The following is a 22,213-nucleotide window of genomic DNA, read 5'->3' on the forward strand; positions in this document are numbered from 1 at the left end:
GTTGTAGTTCACCACATTTGGTCGAATCTTACACGTTCCTTGCATCAAATTCGCTAAATTCGCCATCGTGGTGGCACTAGAATACAGATGACGTGATATTCCTAATCTATCGTAACATGCCATCATATTAAAATTGCTTATGTGAGCATTAGTTTTTAATGACATGATATTATGTAATTGGTGAGAAGTACCATGTGTACATATTCTTGGACTATTTAATAATTACTCATAATATTATGTCACAAGAAAAGTTTTCTTATAAAAAAATTTCATAAAAATAAATTTATAAATTTATATAACTTGATGTCATATATTATATTGTAAACCTCTTTTTACTATAAAAATAAATATTTGATATATCAGATCAAGTAATATCAATTTAAAAGTATACTTTTTACTGTAAGCACACGCGGATTTAACACTTCTCTGTCACAAACTATGTGTACAAACCTTGGTTATGTTTACCTATGTTTTCCTCAAATTTCAAGCTCATAGAAATGCGAGCCCGACCAACGATATGAGCCACTGTCCAGCTACCAATCCCTTGCCACAATCTGCCCATAAAAAACGAAGCCTCGCACCGAAAGGCCCCTCTAAAACACAAAAGAAAAAGTAGCCAAAAATCCCGTGACTGCAACCCCCAACTCCAGAAAAAGGGTTAAGCTTGCTCCCATCCCATGAATGATGCTCGTTTACTTCTAGATCACTGTATAGTGATGTTTGGAAACTCTCTTTCTATGTATATAAATGTAAGTAAAACTGATGACTGCATGCAGTTTAGGAGCCATGGTTTATTTTCATTCTTTGGCTGCTCTGTTTTACTCTCAGAAAAACAGAGACTCCTTCCTTCTCTGCCGTGAAGGATGACACGCTTCCAAACAGAAGTAGATGTCAAAGAAACTTTGTAAAAAGGAGGCATGTAATGATGGAAATAGTGACTCAAACCTCAAAACACAATATTGATGATGAGAAATACAGTTGTCAATGGGATCTTGGAGGGGAGAGTTGGTCATATATATATATATATATATATATATATATATATATATATTATATATTTGCTTGGATTAAAATATCATAGGTTTTAACAAGTTGTGGTCTAGGGAAAACATGTCAAAGTTAATTGAGAGAGACTTGGTAATATATTATATAAATTGTGGAAGATAAAGAATATGTAAAAGTTTGGTCTAAGAACTGAATGAGAGTCAAAAAAATAAATGTGAACATGCATATCATGGATTGCATTCTTCTTCCTCTTCCTCATATTGGAATGGTATAGTATTCAACAAATTAATTATAATTATTATTATTAATTGTTATTAACACCTTGCAAAACACGAGCTTTGTGATTTGGTTGCTGTCCACGTATGTAAACTCAAGACCTAAAACATGGTGGACCACTTTCGTTCATACTAATTGGTTGAAATTAATGCATAATCAAAGTGTACAGTCGTAAAAAGAATTATATAAAAATAAACTTGTAACCTGACGTGACTTAATATAATTTATCAGATCTATTTTACGGTCAAAGTAATTTTATAATCTAGGTACCATATTAAACTATATCATTTTATAGATTTACTTTTATATAATCTATTTATTATTATTATTATTATTATCATATTGCATATAGCTCGAATATTTTTAATTTTGTTATGCGTGACATGTTATCTTAAAAGCCTCAAAAATGGTTGGCTCCCCCTTTTAATTTTCATTAAAATTGGTTGGTAGATCTCGATTAATGATAAAAAGGTTTTCTTTTTACGCATTCCATATTGTTTTTTTTTTTTTTGGCAAACCATATTGTAATTTATGAAAAATTGACCGTTGTAAGCGTATGATGATATGATCAATATGGTTATTATTATTTTTAAATAAATCTGATCTTGCTGAAAACAGATATTCAGCACTTATTTCTTTCTTAGAAACAATATTTTTTTTTTATATATCGGATAGAGATTTTGAACTGAAATTTTTATTTGGAGAATCAGACCATATGACATGAAGTTATCAATACTTAATTCATGTTAAAAACTCGGTACTAAATTCATTCTTCTCGAAAAAGTTATTTTTGGTACCATCTTTGCTTTATTTTAAAAAAGAAAATAATATTCATAATCGTTGAATCATTTATTCATAATTATTTTCTATAATTTGTAATATAATAATAACTGATTAAAAATTTATTTAATTATTTAGGTATCAACTAATTAAATTAAAAATATGAGCCATTTTACTCATCATTTTTACGATATATTACACTTGATTTTTTGTTTATTTATTTATTAAATTAAAAGAATTATTCTATCCATTATCTATATATTATATATTTGATAAATTAAAAAATTAAAAAAATGATATATGATACAGATGAGTAAAATTTTTCAAAAATAATTGAATAGCTAAAAATCTTCCCGATGAAACGCTAATTAGAATAGGTCTCTCTAGTATCTACGGTCAACGGATGTACGCATCCATACTTTATCGCGATGAGGACAATATATTTATTGGAAAATTATATTTGAAAATATCAGTTCACGGATTTTCAAACCATTTTCAGATGAAAAGCGTTGGGAAAGAGGAACTTTGCATTTATGCATTGCATTCACACTTTGCCAAATTTTAGCCACCAAATACCGCTTTTGGGTGTTTGAAGAAGAAAAGTAAAAAGAAGTTACAGAGGAGCAGCTTCATTTGTAGGTGCCGAACTTTCAACTTTGGCATGGCTACCAAGGAGTCAAGCTCTGGCGCTGCTGGTGCTTCAACGGGCGGTACAATCAAAAGGGTGCTCACGCATGGTGGTCGATACGTTCAATACAATGTCTACGGGAACTTGTTCGAGGTCTCCTCAAAGTACGTGCCTCCCATTCGTCCAATCGGTAGAGGCGCTTATGGTATTGTCTGGTAAGACTTTCGACTGAACCTTGATTCGAGTTTTTGTTTTCGTTTCATTTTTTTTTCCGGGGTTTACCTCTATTTTCTATCTGGGGTGGGTGAGGTTCAAGGTTGATGTAATGTGGATTGACGTGCTTATGTAATACTTTTGCTTTTATTTTAAGGAGGTTTAAGTGGAATTTATGATGTATGTATGTATGAATATGCGTGCGTGCCTGCGCATCATTGAGTAGAACTTTGCCTGGTTCGAGGTAGCACACACTGCGCTTGTTGTGCCCGTATACTTTTATTGTGATTATGATGCAAATATGTTCTAATCGCTCGCTCTCGCTATTGTTCACAGTTCTCTCAGCTGACACTAGTGATTTTAGTGGACATTCATGTATTATTCAAGCTTATGTTGTTGCGAAGATGATTTAATATATTCTCTTAAAGTCAAGTATTGGTATGATGTATATCTCCTATTAGAGGACAGAAAAAGCATGGATTCTACGAACTCAGTAACCCAATATTTCTTGGTTTACATTTTGTATTTTGTCGGTACCGATCGATTTTGCGTGTCTTAGCCGATCTAATTTTATTGGTAGTTACTAGTCTATATTGTTGGATTCTATGCTTATTCCTTAGATATGTTCTCTTTTCTGTTATTTGCTACTTGGAAATAGGAACTTTGGCAAATGTGGCTTCCGTGCCCTCCTCCCACTTGCCATGTGTTTTCTAGAATATCCTAGTCTAATGCTCAGCTTAAGAAGCTTCAAAAGAAAGGGATTGTTCATTTACTTGACGAGTTCCAATTTTGATTAAGGCATCGCTCGATAACACAATTTCTCTTTGTCCAGTGCTGCTGTGAATTCAGACACACATCAGGAGGTTGCCATAAAGAAGATTGGTAATGCATTTGACAACATAATAGATGCCAAGCGGACATTGAGAGAAATCAAGCTTCTTAGCCACATGAACCATGAAAATGTAAGTCTGGTTACCTTCACGATTATTAAAATCTTTAGCTTTATGATTCTGGAAATGCATTTAGGACATGGAATAGTTCCTAAGCCATCTATTGTCATCGTCTAAGGCCATGCCTATGGGATAAATGGCATAGAAGGTGTTGTAAATTGCTATACTAAGTATCCCATGTTCAAAGTTGGAAGTCCTTTCAATGAATTAGCAATTACATTTTACACAGATGCCTTAGCTAAAGTAAGATAATTACCTTTTTATCATGCTCATTCTTGCCAAGATCTCATTAGTTTTGGTAATACTTGATTAAACAGCACACGCGAGGTTATTGTATTGATTTATAGAAGAGTTTACAAATGTCAACTATGAGTACATACAGCTGTGTTACCATCTATACAATTAGTTATACAAGGAAAGTAAATATTACAGGATCAATTATGCAGAATCATGGTAGCGACTATGGTAGTCAATATTATAGAAATATTGCCTTGTCAGGTGGCTTCACCAATAAGACAAAAGAAAGTATATTTTAGTTTGCTGTATGTGGAATTATTCGTCAGCTTTTCCCCCTTTCCCAGGTTATTTTCATCAAGGACGTAATACGACCACCAAAAAAGGAGGCCTTCAATGATGTGTACATTGTATATGAACTAATGGACACTGACCTTCATCAGATTATTCGTTCTGACCAACCACTTACAGATGATCATTGTCAGGTTTGGCACCAACAAAATGCTTGGGACTTGATACCTCGTTGTTTTCATTGCACGATCCAAACTCTTTCATTTCAGTACCTTGCTTGGCCTTGAAAAATGTGCATGGAATTTATACATCATGAAAATTTTGCAGTACTTCTTATACCAGCTGTTACGAGGACTGAAATATGTACACTCAGCCCATGTTCTGCACCGTGATCTCAAGCCAAGTAATTTGCTTCTCAATGCTAATTGTGACCTTAAAATTGGAGACTTTGGATTGGCAAGGACAACTTCTGAAACAGACTTTATGACTGAGTATGTTGTCACCCGTTGGTACCGAGCACCAGAATTGCTTCTTAATTGTTCAGAGTACACTGCTGCTATTGATGTATGGTCAGTTGGTTGCATACTCGGTGAAATTGTGACTAGAGAACCTTTGTTCCCCGGGAAAGACTATGTTCACCAACTGAGGCTAATTACAGAGGTATGGTTTTTTGGTCTTCAGTGTGAGTTGATATCCACTAAAGCTCCAGTATTATTAATTGATTCCGGTGTTTTACTTGATTTATTATGATATTTCCCATTGTAATTGATAGAGTAATACTCAACTGGAGGGGACCAATTTGGTCGAGATGTATAGACCCCCTTCCTTTCTTTAATGAGTTAATTCTGATTTATATCGCTCTCCCCTCTCTCTCTGTGAGATTCTCACTCTGGTCATGCAGTGTTTAATCACTTCCATATTCTTTTTCCTTCCTAAATAAACACACAGTGGACTTGATTTTGCTGGATGGGATAATCACCATCTTGAAGTGGAGGCACCTGGTCATACCTGATTTATAATGTTCTCACAAATACTATGATTCCTCCAAACTAGAACCTGAGGCAATCAGTCTCTGCTCATTCCTTAACTCTCTTTTTCTCTTTTTTTTTTGCTTTTTTATTTTTAAATCACCCCTAATGTGATTAATACCTGGTGATAGAGGCAGTCCCTCTGTTGCTTCACTTGTGAACATGCTTTATATTTTGATGTATTGCAATCACTTTGAGCTTGGGTGCCACATCGATGCATTTTTTGCATCTGATTGGGCCTGGCTCTGGTTTTCAAGGCTACGTGTATATATCTATTGTCTTGCATACTGCCTGGAATTCCAGGCCGAGTTTGGTTACACAGATGAAATGAGATAAGAAATCTATGAATAGTAGTGAGATAATTTGTGAATAGTAGTAAAATGGTTTGAATTAAGATTTTAATGGGATTTTGGAAAAAGAGAGAGAAAAAGTTAAATAAAAAGATTATAAAGTTAAAAGAAGGTTAAAATATTATTTTTTAATATTATTTTTGTTTTAGGATTTGAAAAGGTTGAATTATTTTTTGTGTTTTGTTTAGAGGTTTGAAAAAGTTGTAATGATTAGGTAATGATTAGATGAAAAAGTTGAAAATTTGAAATTGAAAAATATTTGTGTTTGAATGGTATTTGGATGTTGAGATGAGATTAGATGGTTTGAAAGGTTTGCGAAACCAAACCAGTAATCTCATCCTCACTCTAAGAAATTATAAAATATTTTGGAACATTCTTTTTGGGTAAGGAAAGCTTTTAACAAGAATAGAGGAGAAGACATCCTATAAAGAAAAACTTCTCTATATTTTGATGATTGTAAGATTTAACATTGTACATATGCTGAGTTTTTTTTCTCTTTCTTCAAGTTACTGGGATCACCCGATGATGCTAGCCTTGGATTTCTCCGAAGTGATAATGCTCGAAGATATGTTAGGCAGCTTCCACAATGCCGAAAGCAACAGCTTTCTTCTAGATTCCCTAGAATGTCTCCTGGGGCTTTGGATCTGCTAGAAAAAATGCTCGTCTTTGATCCCAACAAACGCATTACAGGTACAATAAACAAGTTCAGTTTTGACAGAGTGCAACTCTACCTTTTGACTATGTTTCAAATCTTTCAGTTTTCCAAAAGGTTTATTATTATGCTTCTGAATCTGTTTGCAGTTGAAGAGGCACTTTGTCACCCGTACATGTCAACTCTTCATGATATCAACGATGAGCCTGTCTGCCCTAGGCCGTTCAGTTTTGATTTTGAGCAACCATCTTGTACTGAAGAACACATCAAAGAGCTCATCTGGAGGGAAACAGTCAAATTCAACCCAGACCCAACCCATTAGGAGAATGCTTTGCACATTCAGTGGAGATGTATTAAGGAAAACAATTGCTTCCTCAAAGTAGTGTATAATTTATCTCATTTGCTGGAGTGGATACAATAGCCTCAGATATACAAGGAACTGTAAGACATTTTGTCTAAGGGAACTGGGGTCCCACAGAAATCAGGAAAAACCCCAAGTGAATTGTGCATTTGGTTCCTAATACCTATATGAGCTGTTGGATCTGGAAAGCGAAGTGAAGCCAGTTTGATAGAAAAAAAAATGTTGGAGCTTTTTCTCATGAATGTTAGGACAGGGTTTGGTACAAAAAAAATGGATGCTGTATTGCATGGATCTGAATAATATGAAGATGTTTCTGTGTGTCTGTGTTGCTTAAATCTTGCAAATGATATTTTGTAGTCGTAATACTAAGTGCTATTATTGCTTCAAACTTGAGATTCTATACTCTTGCTCAACAAAGTTTATACATAGAACTGACGATGAATTTACCAAATTTGGTGCAAGACACATTTGACATGTATTTTCGGGATTAAAAAGAAACCTACGCTTTAGATTGGTATTTTTGGCATGGATGTATGAGAACGGTATACATTTTTCACTATTGAAACAGCTAATTTCATTGGCCGGATTGGTTTAACAAGTGCAAACCTTGAACAAGGATCGCATATTTAGTTTCACACAGGAGCTCAAGTTCCTATGTATAGAAGCAATAATGCAGTGTCAGATATACTTCCTCTTGTAAGTACAAATTTGAGCTTGAACATTATCGATTGGAAGGCTGTCTTCTGGGAAATTACATGCTGTCATCTTCTCCTGGCCTTGGTCTGGCAACAAATCACAAGGTCGTGGGACCACACCACTCGAAATCCCAGCAATATATGTACAGTTCCATGGTACCTTCTTTGCCGTCTTTGCCAGTTCAATTGTAACATTTGATATGCAAATTCCAGTAAATGGATCACCGGAAATTCCCTCTAATTTAGCTGCCATTGTTACATTCTCCGCGACAACATCACGATAATTAATGTTCTGGATCACAGGAAGTGCATTAGGATCATAGTTGTCATCTGGATGCGATCCGTAATCCCCTGTAATCCAAAAGGCCCATTTCATGGTTTTCATGGTCATCCTCCTTACATATATGTCTTTTACAAAGCCTCCTCTTCCTACTCCAGTTTTGATCCTCACTCCTGACTCTGAATTGATGGCTACAATGTCTTCAGCCCTTACATCCTGGATCCCACCAGACATCTCGCTTCCCAGTGCAATCACTGCACTGAAAGGAGAAATGCATGTGAGCCGTCTAATTACTACCTGCTTGGTGGGCATTCCATAAGCAATACCATACTCATCCCAACCGCTCTTAACAGCTACACAATCATCCCCAGATACAATGTAACAGTCCTCTATTCGGGTATTTGTACAGGAATCTGGACAAGACAAATAAAAAATCAAGTGCTTATCATGATAATCACAATGACATTCTGCATTCTCACTCTAATTTGTTTATTCAGATCATTTGGTGAAAATCTCTCTCTTTTAGCATCATCTGGTTAGAAACTTGAAAGTACTTGTATTACTTTCTGGAGCATGCTTGCATGTACTTTTAAGTCTGTATTGTTGCTAAACTGTACCTACATTATCTAGCATGCTTCCTTCAACCAGTAATCAGTATGTACATTCACATGCTTACCTGGGTTGATCCCGTCAGTGTTTGGAGATTTCACTGGTGCAAGAATGGTCAGGCCTTGAACAAGGACATTGCTGCATTGCATTGTCTTATACTGATCAACAATCTTAAAACAAAAAGGAAGAAGTTTTGTGTGCTAGAACGTGTCATCGAAGAAATTTCATAGACATACAGAATAAGGAAGTATGATAATAACATATAGGTCTACCTAGCCAGAGAGACGCAGGAAAAAAAAAAAGAAGCAAAACCCATGCAAGTTTTAAGCTGATAGAAAAGGGGGAGAACCTGCTGTAAACAGGATGGACGTTCCATGATGGAGAATTTATCAAAGTGAGATGGGATATTTGGACATTATCAGAGTACATTATCTCAATAAGGTACGGACGGGTGTACTTCAGATCTCCTTTGCGAAACTTCTCCCACCAGAGAACACCTTGACCATCAATGGTGCCTTTGTCCCCTGGTACAAAAAATGGACCTCATTTGCTCAGTCATGATTTCATAATTTTAAAATTTCTTAGTAGTCTTTTTTTTTTTTTTCTAAGCAGTTATCATTCTGTTACAAATAACTATCCTTGATACATACCTGTTATTACAACATCAGTGAGGTTGGTTCCATGGATAAGACTGATGAACCTTCCACCAGTTGTATCCCTTCCTCGACCATAGGATGGCAGAGGTTCAATCACAGACCATTCACTCTCGTCCTAATACAGTTGTGAAAATATAAATGAAAAAAAAAATAAAAAAATCAGCCCTCTTGAAGTAAATAAATTCACCTAAGCTGATATCTTAAGCTCTTAGAATTAATTCTGTTTCTTTTCATGATCTCAATCAGTCAGCCACTGAGGGACAAAAAGAAAAGCCAATGAGGGTATAAGCAAGCCCGATAATCTCTTTTCCATTCATGATCTCAATTGTTCCTCAACAACTTATTTGAGAATTTGTCGTTATGGTTGATTTTTCAAGTAATTAGAATTGACTGTTTCTACAGTTTTTAATCGTTTTTCGTACTACAACCTATACAGAAAAATGAGTACCAAAGTTTTACTTTGCCATATTTGCTTTAGGTTTTTCATCTCAAATCGACTTTTTGGTGGGGCAGGCTCTAGTTCGGCCTGTACAGCGAAACTGTTACGCCCGTGACTCAGGTCGTTTTCCGGCTAGGCCTCTCTAGTTTTATTAACACCACCCAAAATGAACTTTTCCAAGTTTGGCCAACAACCTTCTACGGCTAAAATGACTTGGATGTCACGGGAACCATCCGATTTCAGGACTAAGGTCTCGTTAAGCGATAATAAAAGTGTTTTATTTAATAATTATAATTTTTTTAAATTTAAAATATAATAAATAATTTAATTTTTTCAAATTTTAAAATAATATTTTATTAATACTTTATGTCTAAATGGTTTACCCATGTTGCCTTTTGGCATTGGAGCATAAGGACACTAGCTTTCTCCAGGTCCTAATGTTTCGCATGGTTGCCCTGCCATTGGAGCATGTGAACTCTAGCAGACTTGCTCTGGTTTACTGAAAATTTCATTGCTCTCTAAGTTATGATGTTATATTCCAATTCGTATGAACTCTGTCTTTTTTCGGCCTAGCAAAAAAATGAAATTCGCATGCCAAACTCATTTCTAAAACAATCCTATATAACCTCATAAATTTTACAATTAGGATTAATTCAGTTTCAAGCATCTCCCTAGAGAGAGAGAGAGAGAGAGAGAGAGATTCATTAGTGGTGATAACCCACAAAGAGTCTTGGGAGGAACTCACCTGGGAAGCAAGAAGAACAGCATATCTATGGAGGTATAGTGTAAAATGGCTGGTTGTGAGATTGAAGCTCCCAGTCAGCCATTTTCCTGGAGGAACAAAGAGCTGTGAACCACCTTCCGATGCATACTGCCCAAGATGATCGATAGCAGCCTGAAAAGCCTTGGTGTTCGATGTAGTTCCGTCACCAACTCCTCCAAAGTCCGTCAATGATGCAGAGTGAGTTCTGCAACTCATTGCTGGGTACTCAAAGTATTCATAAACCTGAGCTGTTTGGCTTTCAACCCCATTTGTGCCAAGTAAAACCACAAGAGCCAGTACTAATACAACCTCCATTACCTGTGAGAATATCAAAGAGGAAGAAGAGAGAGTTCTTGATGGGATTTACTTGATAATACAAAGAGAGAACCAATAGCGTGTAAAATGGGAGCAAATATGAAAAGAGATGCCTCTAAATATAGGGATAATGTTTTCAAATATTACCATATTCTAATATATACGGTAAAATGACTTATTATCAATCATATTTAGTTTATTTTGTACAATTAATTAATATCAATTAATATTATTGACTAATTATATTTCTATTATTTTTGTTAATCTCATTTCTTTACAAATAGGGATAAATGTTATGTATTCAAATATTTTAATATAACAAAGATGTATTCTTATAAGAATCCGTTTGGATAATGAGATGAGATGAATTGAATTGATTTGTGAATAATAGTGAGATTATTAGTTGAAATTAAATGAGTTGGAATAGTTTCTCTCTCCTCCTTTACCCTTCTATTTACTATATTTTATTTCATTTTTATTTTCTACATTCATGAATTTATAGCGTAAAGAGGGAATGACCAAGTTAGAACCAGAGTTGTTCTGGAACTGTTCCACAACTCCATTGTACAAGATGTAGGTGGGTTTCTGGTTTGTTGCAGAGATAGTGAATATATATATATATATATATATATATATATATATATATATATATATATATATATATGCCGCGGCAAGGATCAAATTTATGTTAAATTTGTAGGTGAATTCATTATAATTTTTTAACCTTTTTATGCCATTGTTCGATCTCAACGTGGATGGAAAAAGAAGGGAAAATTATAAATATAAAACCAAGACGTTGGTGAGGATGCCATATTCATACATGCTGTAATTCCTCCTTATGCTTAAAAAAGCAGTGAAATCATATCTATTCCCTTAGAAAGGCAATTAAAAATTGTTTTGAAAAGAAAAATGTTTTAGCTACAAAAAAATTTCATAACATTAAATTCATAAATTGACATGACTTGATGTGATATATTAGATTTTAAAGTTACTTTTATTATAAAATAGATCAACGTGTCAATTTAAAACTTTATTTTTATAAAATCACTTTGTGCCTACAACATTTATCTTTGCAAATGGTAATAAACCATCACAAAGAAGATGCAAAGCAAACTTAGAGATTTATTTGAAGACAAGAATGAAATTACTTTGGGTACACGCGTCTCAGGTTTGAAAACGAGTAATCAAGGACATTTGAGTTTGAAGAACTGATTTAATGAAGTTTACACGCAAATTGTACATAATTAAATAGATCATGGGATATTCAAGTGGGATAAAGATCAAGCAGAAGCAACGTCGTCTATTTTCATTCATTTCTAATGCGAAAAAAATTAAAAAAAGTGGGATTGTGACCTCAAGATGGCGCTTGAAAGTAAGGTACGTACGTAGGTACGTGTATTTTCACCATCAAGAAGAAAGTGCGCACTATGGAAAAGCCTACCCGCAACACCACATGAGTACTAATATTAGTGCTGTGAGACATGAGAGCTATAAAATCATGGAAACTCCACGTCTTGTACGCGAGGCATGATGCGCAGAAACTGGGCATTAAACGTCTACGCATGCCTGCTTCATTCACAAACCGTACGTTTCTTCGGCGCCTTTTTTTTTGTATCGACGATCCCCGTAAATTGTGTGAATTGGAAAACCATTGATCAACGTAACTGTCATCTTTTCAATGAAATCAACGTCTTCTAAACTTTTGTCTGAACTCATATCGTATTTATTATTTATTTAATGCCGTTTCTCTTCTAATTTTATCAAGTTTTATATTTTATTTTTGTAATAAAATGATTCATTAATATTATTGAATTTTATTAATATAGATGAAAGAGAAAAAATTATTTGAAAAGGAGTACAAATACATTTATTAAAAAATAATAATGCTAGCTACATATAATTATAGATTGTGCAAATATTACACACTCATTTAAAAAAAAGTAAGATTACGTGGGATGATATACCCATAATATTTTATATAACATATATTATAACAATATATTAAATGAGAGATATTTTTGTAAAATTATATTATTTTTATAAAATATTTTATAAAAATATCTTTCATTTAATATATTATTGTATAATATATTGTATAAAATATTGTGAATAAATTATTTTTCCTTTTTCTAAAATAAATGGCAATTCCCATTTGGTTCTCAGTTTATGAAATGAATGACGTGGGATGGGAATGAATGGAATGAATTGGTGGGGGCTCCCCACCGCCAGGGTAGCTTATCAGAAACGTACGTATGTATGCATGTGTGGGCATTTGCAACCCGTGACCAAATTCTCTTATCTCACACCAACACCACCACCAAATCAATAGCCAATCCCTTGACGGTATGTGGAGTGAAAGAAAGCATAGAAAGCTATCACAAGATGCATGACATACTGTCACCACGCACCCAACTATTCCTTGTCCCACTGTTTCACATTGGAGTACTTCATGTGGCTATCACGCCAAGAGACAGACCTATAATAGGGTCACACTACGGACTAGTAGTACTATGGCATATATTCATAAATAGATATTTATAACTGTAAATTATACCATTGTTACGTAATTATTTTAAAAAAAATAAATAAAATATAAGATTTACGTGAAAAAGTTAATTTTTTAATAATAAACTCTACTATTTTTTAAAGTAATTACGTGTTTACGCATTTTACAGTTATATGTAAAATTATTCATTTATAAATGAAAAAAACTTTTAGGTATATTCATTAATTAATATATATATATATATATATATATATGTGTGTGTATATATGATCAGGATGATCATTACCTGGCGGCCTAGTGCATCCATCGTGGATTGGACACTGTTCACTCTCTGTAGTGCATTCCACGAATTATCCCACTTTTAGTTTTTGCTCATGATGATCATGATCTATAAATTAGCTCATGTGAGAGGCATCTATTTGATCGGTTTATATAATTTCTATAAGAGAGACCTAATTAGCTTGTCATGCATATTTATTTCATAAATAAGTATATGAGTCTACAGATACATTTTCCGGGAAATTAACAATAAAGTATAATTTTTATATTATTTATAAAGAAATAATATTTACAATTTTAGATTGTGTAATTTTCACATATTCTTTTTTAAAAAATAGATAAATCTAAAACTTACACGAAAAATTTATTTTTTTAATAATGATCACTTTTTTTTCAAAAAGAATATGCGGAGACTACACACTTTAATAAAACTATATATAGCACTACCATTGTTCTTGTCTCCATAGGTAAGATTTTCATTATCGTAAATATATTAGTCATAAACTTATGCAATATGTAGAAATAGTAGCTGAAAATGCTTGGGCCATAGGTGGTCTTGAGACATTTTCTCTATTCAATTTTTTTTATTTAATAATTAAAAAAGTGTTATTTAATAATATTATAAATTTTTTTTAAAAAATATTTAAGGGTATATAAAAATGTATCAAAAAAATATAATAAATAAATAAATGACCGGAGAATTCAGACTACACCCTCGATCAAATGGCCTTTATCGATGGGTCTAGCAGATCCATACTATAATGAGAGCTAAGACATTATGATTACACTGTTATTGATAAGACAATATAGTCATGATGAAAGACAGGCCAAAGTTTTGGTCCCAATATCTTTACTTAGGCTCAGCCCAATTCATATTAACGAACTTGTAGCCCATTCCCTTAAATTCCATGGGCTCTGTAACGAACTGGTCTTTGTACGTTGAGCTGGGACATGACTTCATTTAATTTCTTCTAGAAAAATGATACGACTAATATTACGTATAGTCATATAATATATAAGCGCTTTATAATAGTTTTGAAAAAAATAAAATTTATTATTAAAAATTTAATTTTTTTTAATGTAAATTTCGTATTTATTTATTTTTTTTTAAAATGATTACGCGACATTTACGCACTCACGACTCCAAATATCATTTCTCAAATGATATAGTTGCCATTATATTACAATTAAATTAAAACTACATATTAAAAATTTTCTTTTGTTTTGAAATACTCGTGTTGCAGCAGTAATTTTGAATTAACATAAAAATATATATATATATATTTTTAAATAAAAGTTGACTTTTTAAGTTCATGTATTAATTAATTAGAAGAAGCTTCTTCTAATTAATGGTATTCCTGATAGCAATTTCTTATTATTTCTGCTACAAATTAAGCATTTCACATGAGGTGGAGATCGAAGCTGCATGCGCAAGCACAAATAAAAATCAATAACGATATGTACTGCCTGCAGTAGTAGTAGTACTGCATGCATGGCCATGAAATAGATCGATCGAGGATCGTAATAAAGGATAGCATGCATTACGAAATAAAATCTCTTCTGTTCTTAATTTGGCAATAATATAGCTTCCAAGCTCTATATATATATAGCGTTTATTGCGAAAATTACTGTCACTCAAATCTTAATTTAATTGATTGAGCTGGCAATTAAGCATCATCATGATCAGTGAGTGAATGCTAAGGCATGCAGAAGTTAATAAATAAACAAGAAACTAGGGTTGTCTTTTTAACGTTTCAAAGGCAGTTAGAGGTGTGTAATATATGTATGAGTAATGCTACATATAGTCGTGAAATGCGTAAACGTTGTACAGTCGTTTTGAAAAAGAGTGTGATCTACTATTAAAAAATTAATTTCTTTTCATGTGGGTCTCGTATTTATTCACTTTTTTCAAAGCGACTACACGGTACTTGCACATTCACGACTGCAAGTATCATTTTTCTATATGTATATATATATATTTTTTCTTTCTCATTTCAATTAATCATTTAAGATCAACTACATATAGATTTTGGCCATGTTCTATCTGGAACAGGCTATCCAGCTATATATCTAGGCTCCACATGATCATGGTGACAGCCCAAACCCACCTGTTCGATCATAGCCAATTAATTGAGGAACTACCTTCATGCATGCAGGTGTCCCTAATTAACCTAATTAATTTTTCGCTTGTTTTGCATCATTAAATTAAATAAGGAAAACAGCTCATGATCATATCTATCATGAACGCATAAAATGTACTTATAAGAAGGCTGCAGCTAGCTAGGCATTGTGTAAACATGCATGGACAGTGTAATTTATAATCGACATTCTTCGAGGAAATTAGAGTACTCTTTCCCCAAACTGCATGCACTTTAATTATATATGTAAGCAGGTATATATATTAATCATATATCCAGAGAAAACAAAAAAAAATAGATTACTGTTGAATTAAGATTAATGTTGTCGTCCATGACACGTAAAGACTTGAATATATAATTAATTACCCGCCCCCTTAAATTTATAAAGATGTAAAAAAACTAGCTTCAGAAAGTGTTATATACAAGGAATATTGTAATGTATAAGAGTATAAATATATCAGGCTTAAATAAAATACTGGAAATGATATGATCTAAAAGGGAGATTGATCTCATCTAACATTTGGAAAAGATGCATGATAATTTTTTAAAAAAATGCGTCATTTAGAAAATGTTCATCATTTTAAAAATGTCCTTAATTTAAAAATATTGAAAAATTGGAAAATGTGCAATAAACACCCTTTCCAATTACCAATTATTAAAAAAGAAAAAAAATACAACCATTTGAAAATGGTACATGCATTGGAAAAGGGTATACCGTTTGGAAAAGATATAGTAAGTCCACTAGCTAGCTGATCATTGATTTGAAATCATGTGCACTAATTCCAAATTATGGATGGAACCTCTGAAAAAGAAATATGAAACCTTCAAATCAGATGGGAAATTGACATCCATTAATGAAGTGTATACATAGTAAATTAAATAGAAAAGCAGGCTGTCACTCGAATCCATGATTATCTTCCAACAATAATTGAAAAAGAGTATAGATATAAAAGAATCTCGTAAAGAGATCCAACACACTGATGTGGCATATTGTTATCTTTTTCTCCCCTCCTCCCGTGCCGCCAACCCTACCCTCTCTTCACGCCGGTCGACCACCTCAAAGTGGGCAGAAGACACCAATGGTCTAAGCTGCGACACCACTGGCGTGGAGCTCACGGCAACTCACCGTGCACTTTGGTGGCAAGGGACCACATTTTGTACACCATGTGCATAGTCGACCGCGTGCTGCAAGGTTCTTGGGATGGTGAGATTTGAGCCGATGACTTGTCCTTTGGCCGTCTGTGGTGGTCGGGAACCACTCCGGGAGGGCAGACAATGCCGACAAAGAGGGAAAGGGGGAGAAAGAGAGAGAGAAAAGGGGAGGAGGGGAGGCACGGGGAGAGGGGGGAGAGAGAGAGAGAGAAAAAAAAAAGAAGGAAGACGTGTCACATTAGCAATGTCAATGTGTGGAATCCATTTTTATCTCTAGCGGCCCTCACAATAATTCTCTCATTCTCTTCCCCTATCAAGTCAAAACAAAATTTGTTTTGCATAGTTATCTTCAGTTGATGTTATCCACAGATTTCAGGCAATTTGTTGTATATATCCTGGAGGAAGTTCCCTAGGAATTCTAAGCAGAAACCTTGTATAGTCATGGGGCCAAATACCATGTCAAAGGGTTTCTTTGATTTATAAAAATCTGACATCCAAATCCTCACTAAAATTAATACTCTTTCAAACCATGCACTTTTTCCTGATAAAAAAAGATATGAAATAAACACTCGTATATAAGAAATCATGCATACAAACAGTTGATCAATTCAATTGTATCATGGCGTCAGTGCTTTCCATCCAATCATGTATGTATATGCAGATCAGTAGTACCGTAGAATATATATGAGTATTCGATCTTTGGAAATATGATTGCACAACCTACAACATATGATCAGTGATGAGCACAAAGACGTGAAAGAGTTTTCAATGAGGTTTGTTGTTATGCCTGTTGCTCTTTGTAACTTTTAAGTCAAATAGCATGCAGCTCATGATGCAGATAATTAATCGGTCCTTTATATGAATGATATATAGTAGATGATCACTAGGTTCATATCAATTATATATATAGATATATAGATATATATATATAATAAGAGGCATCGGGATTTTCATTTCAAACATGCAGCTAGCTAGCACGATGATCTCTATATATATGCATGAAAAGATATATGAACTTTTCTTTTTCTTAAACACAAATTAATCATATATATATATATATATATATATATATGTTACCGCCTGCAGTACTCAATTAATCATTACTCGTATGAATTTCAATCATATATATAGCTAGGCTGGTGATCGTGAACTCAACAATAAGATATAGAGAGATCAATACAAACAAACTTATTCTCTCTAAAATGTCGGAAGACTAGCAGTTTTTCCCGTACCTTATGGTAATCTGTCGTCTTATCATAATCTGTGTATTGTATATTAGTGCATTTCCATCATCGGTATGTATATTATATATAATTGATTAGCTAATGATCGGTTCCTAACTCTTATAATAAGCCTATATATATGTGCGACTTGTTTCCATGTCAATTAAGTCTTGAATTTCTTTACTAAACAATAGAGAAAGGATATATAGAATGAGAAAAGGGAGCAGATGAAACCTCCAAACTCAGCTCTAATATCATAAGTTCTTATTGTATGCAGGGAAAAAGGTCGAGAATAAGCAGGAATATTAAAGTAGTCTAGCAAGCTCCCATGGAAGTGTTAATCATAAATTGTTTCTATGACCATATATGGCTAGCTGGATGCAAGTAAAAATCGTATAGAAATAGTAACTTTTCCTTCTCTTATAATATAAATTAAGGAAGTGAGAAGAGACAGTAAACTGTGCGTATGTTAATTAATACCTGCTGGTTGGCATGCATGCATCATGAGACAAATCCATAGATTAATCTCTTGGGGGATTATTTTATAAATCTGATCAAGTACTCTTTAGTGACTCTTAAATAAACAATTAATAGAGATAGGAACAGAAAAAAAAGTTAATTAATATAATTAATCTGTATCTGGAAAGAGCTATCAACATGAAACTAAAATGGAAAGCTCAGTACTTTATTGTTTCCAAATATGGACACGAACATGATGATCAGCAAACTTCAGTATATAGATTTTCATTAAAATATATGGGATTAATTCACACACTTATACTAACTTCCTTCTTATTAAATCAAGCACACTACTAATTCCATATATAATATTGGCTGACCTATTTGCATATCATTACACACCGTACGTCTGTAAGAAAATCAAACACCAGACACAAATTAATTAGGAACCTTGCAAACCCAACCCTTCTTTGGAACTGAATCCTTTATTTTACATATTATTCAAAACCCAGATAAGAGCTACTCCAAAATATCCCATATTAGAGCTGCTAGATCAGTTCGGAGAGAGGAATATTACTTATCTCCAAACAAGTAACCGAGAGATGAATCCCCACCAGGAACGGATTTGACTTTTGTTGACGGACGATCCTGATCAATTATAGTGTTTTGCAGCATATATGTGAAAAAGAAGATCTATGTCAGATCATAAGGTGCAAATGTGTATACATCAAACGTATATAAATATGAAAGCAACTTACAGTTATGAAGTTTCCTGTGTTTTGGCCTTGAGCTCGGTGATAGTTGTTTGACACTTTTTCTTTCTCTGTAGGAGAAGGAGCGTTGGGAGGCTTCTGATGATCCGTGTTCGTATCGATGCCATATGGAGGTGGGTCGACTGTTCGTGTGGGAGGAGAAGCGCTCGGTTTCTCATCAGAGCCAAACAGATAGCCCAAGGAACTTTGCCCGCCACCATAGCTTCCACCTCTACTCATGGCTTCCTCTAAGATCTGTTAATCAAAGTAAAGTAATTACGAATTTAGGAGAAGGGGAATAAGCTGGGAAGAGAACCCTAATATATATAGACATGAGCGTACTCATTTTGAAGATTGTACGTATGTCTGATCTGTACATGTATGTATGTTGTGATCATGTTGTGTGTATGCATTGCTGATGATCATGATGATGCGCTTTTCAAGTGGTCTTTATGCCCATCATGAAATAGTGAGACCAAACTTGAGGGTGACGATGATGATGCATGCACAAATTTATCTATCCCTCATTAATTGCCTTGCCTTGGACTAACAATGACTGTAGGTACATTGATATTTATACGGTCATATATGCCATTTAATTAATGGTAAATCTTGAGATCGATGATGCTAATTTTGTCACGAGGATCCATGAAATTGCATCCGTTATCTCCTTGATCTGATCATTAATATCGACCTTCGATTGATATAATTTACTTTATGATAGTTTTAACTCTTCATTGAAGCTGCGGTCTTCTGCAACACGCGGCCGCCCTCATGGCCAGAAATGTAACTCTAGGAAAGGTTTCACAGCTAGCTGTAGTTCCACATGAACTCCTTTTACATAAATATATATAGAACAAAAGCTAGAAAGACTGCTGCATTAATTTCACTTTCTAAACCTATTATGGAGGATTTGACAAGTATTTAGCAGTGTTTAATGGATACTAATTTTCAACCTTCTAGCTAACTAGCGGCCAGCTGTGGCATGTAATCAGATGTGTACATGACATGAACGACTCTACAACAACCTTATAAAGTGGACAGAACATGAGTTGGTCGAATGTCAAAATCAAGGTGGGCTCCGGCCTCAGCCTTACTGACCAATTAACCATAATTTAGGATTATTAGTGGTGTTTGATTCCTTAACGTTGCAAGCAGTCAAACGTTAATTAACCCTAGTTAGTTGGATAAAGATTTCCTAGCCTGTATATTGTTTGTTCATCTTTTCTTTCATTTTTCTTATTCTTTTTGCATTAAAAAGATTATAATTAAGAGCATCCTCATTAAATTATATAAATGCAAATTTAATGAAGAGTTTGGCTAATAGACCCAAACAATACTAGTCTACATTAAATTATACAACTTCAAAAGAATATGACTTTTAACTGCAGTAATTTGGGATTGGTGGTTATATTTGGTGGTCACTATAACTAGACTAAATTGATTAAAAAATATTTTCGGCTACTTGCTATTTCCTTTGCTTTTATTCTGCACCATTTCTTCATTTCTTATTTTGTTCCTTTGCTTTTCTTCTACACCATTTATTTTGTTTCAAAGTTTTTTTTTTCCCTGTTATTGTTGGTTTAATCTTTTAGATTTAAGACTTTTTTTTTTTGGGGGGGGAGGGAGGGGGGATTTGTGCTTTGTTTTAGTGCTCCTAGGCTAGGATTTGAACTGGAAACAAAAAGAAAATTAATGGGTGTTTGTTTTAGGTAAAAACGTAAATACACATATATATGTTTTTTTTAATGGTATTGTATTAAATATTTAGAATATATTTGCTGTAATTTAGAAATATTATTAAATTTATAATATTTTATTATTATTTTAACTAATAGATGTATAATCTAATGTAGAAATAAATTTTGAATGAAATAACTAAGTGTAAAATTATGTTATATTATATAAATTTTGAATTTATATATACATAATCCAATACTAATGCTAATGTTATAAATGATTCGTGAGTTGGGCCTATTTTCCTGGCCATTGTGACATCGACAACAGGATTTGGCAACAAAACTCAAAGTCTAATCAAGCCATTTTGATCTCATCGTACAGATATTATAACATCTCACCGAAAAAAAAGTACAAGAAATTCACTTGGTTTTGGTGCACTGTACAAGTGGTAAGATTAATATGACTGTCATCAATCACGACAGGCTTATGTGGCTTGGGCCTCAATCCCATTATTTTAAGAGGTAAAGCAGTGTTTAAATGGGGTTAAATCAAGATAATGGATAACTTTTTAAGAGGAAATTACTACAAAAGCGCAAATTATAACTTGGTTGGTCCTGATGTTATTGGATCCATTCATGGCTTGTATATTCCTCTCTAAAAGTACTACTGTAGATCAAGGAAGGAACTGCCCCATGCAGTATATAATATTAATATAGATCATATATATATATAAATATATAGAAATAGCTCCATCGGTCCCAGGAAATCTTGTCGGCCGTAGAATGTCAAGTAATGAATTAAGAATAATTTTATGCTAAGACATCTACTACACTACACATCTTTGATTTAAAAGATAAATCTTAAAATTTGAATCTTATAAATAATCAAATTATATCATGCATGTATATGACCGTGTGTAGTGTAAAAACTTTAAAATAGCGTTTCACATGAATTAACAGACAATCTCATTTATAATTTTTTGTAAAATGAAAAGTGGTTATATTGTGAAGTACTTTAAAATTCAAAACAAGTTTAATATTTTTTATGGAGTTGTATTAATGTCACATTATTATAAAATAGTTATGTCCATATATATATATATATATATATATCAGTATTTTAGAATATATGATATTAATTAATTCTGACAAGAGCTTGTCTATAATTTCCATCACAAAGGTCATGGTTCAATATACAACGGGAGGCACAACTTAATTTCTAAGAGCTGACAAAATTAAAGTATTCTACACACACATGATATATATATATATATATAAGACCTAAAATGAGTCCATTTTGATTAAAAGAGATCACTATAAATAATGTTATATGCAGTTTTAGAATGTGTAAACGTCATATAACTGTTTTAAAAAATAATAGAGTTTATTATTAAAAAATTATTTGCATGCTTGAGAAAAATGTCATAATTTTATGTTGAACGACAAGCTAGCTATATAACATGTAAATATTCATGGTTATATAAATGTGTATATATAATG

The 22,213-nt window shown here is 33.4% G+C and overlaps 3 protein-coding genes across 3 annotated transcripts; 1 reads left to right on the forward strand and 2 right to left on the reverse strand.

Moving 5' to 3' along the window:
- Positions 1–2,428: 2,428 nt before the first annotated feature.
- LOC121234771 (mitogen-activated protein kinase homolog MMK2-like) lies at positions 2,429–7,103 on the forward strand. Its single transcript, XM_041130862.1, has 6 exons — positions 2,429–2,904; positions 3,735–3,864; positions 4,434–4,571; positions 4,705–5,037; positions 6,262–6,445; positions 6,557–7,103. The coding sequence occupies exons 1-6, from the start codon at positions 2,723–2,725 to the stop codon at positions 6,727–6,729; spliced, it is 1,140 nt and encodes a 379-aa protein (XP_040986796.1). The 5' UTR covers positions 2,429–2,722; the 3' UTR covers positions 6,730–7,103.
- A 214-nt stretch (positions 7,104–7,317) lies between these two features.
- On the reverse strand, positions 7,318–10,652 carry LOC121234770 (probable polygalacturonase). Its single transcript, XM_041130861.1, has 5 exons — positions 10,193–10,652; positions 9,003–9,123; positions 8,702–8,876; positions 8,420–8,490; positions 7,318–8,156 (listed from the first exon to the last, which is right to left on the reverse strand). The coding sequence occupies exons 1-5, from the start codon at positions 10,523–10,525 to the stop codon at positions 7,447–7,449; spliced, it is 1,410 nt and encodes a 469-aa protein (XP_040986795.1). The 5' UTR covers positions 10,526–10,652; the 3' UTR covers positions 7,318–7,446.
- A 7,887-nt stretch (positions 10,653–18,539) lies between these two features.
- On the reverse strand, positions 18,540–19,378 carry LOC121236063 (protein SPIRAL1-like 5). Its single transcript, XM_041132557.1, has 2 exons — positions 19,041–19,378; positions 18,540–18,930 (listed from the first exon to the last, which is right to left on the reverse strand). Exons 1-2 carry the CDS (start codon positions 19,272–19,274, stop codon positions 18,856–18,858), a joined length of 309 nt encoding a protein of 102 aa, XP_040988491.1. The 5' UTR covers positions 19,275–19,378; the 3' UTR covers positions 18,540–18,855.
- Between the last annotated feature and the right edge of the window lie 2,835 nt (positions 19,379–22,213).

This window comes from Juglans microcarpa x Juglans regia, chromosome 6D, assembly GCF_004785595.1.
Source record: "Juglans microcarpa x Juglans regia isolate MS1-56 chromosome 6D, Jm3101_v1.0, whole genome shotgun sequence".
NCBI classification, from domain to species: domain Eukaryota; kingdom Viridiplantae; phylum Streptophyta; class Magnoliopsida; order Fagales; family Juglandaceae; genus Juglans; species Juglans microcarpa x Juglans regia.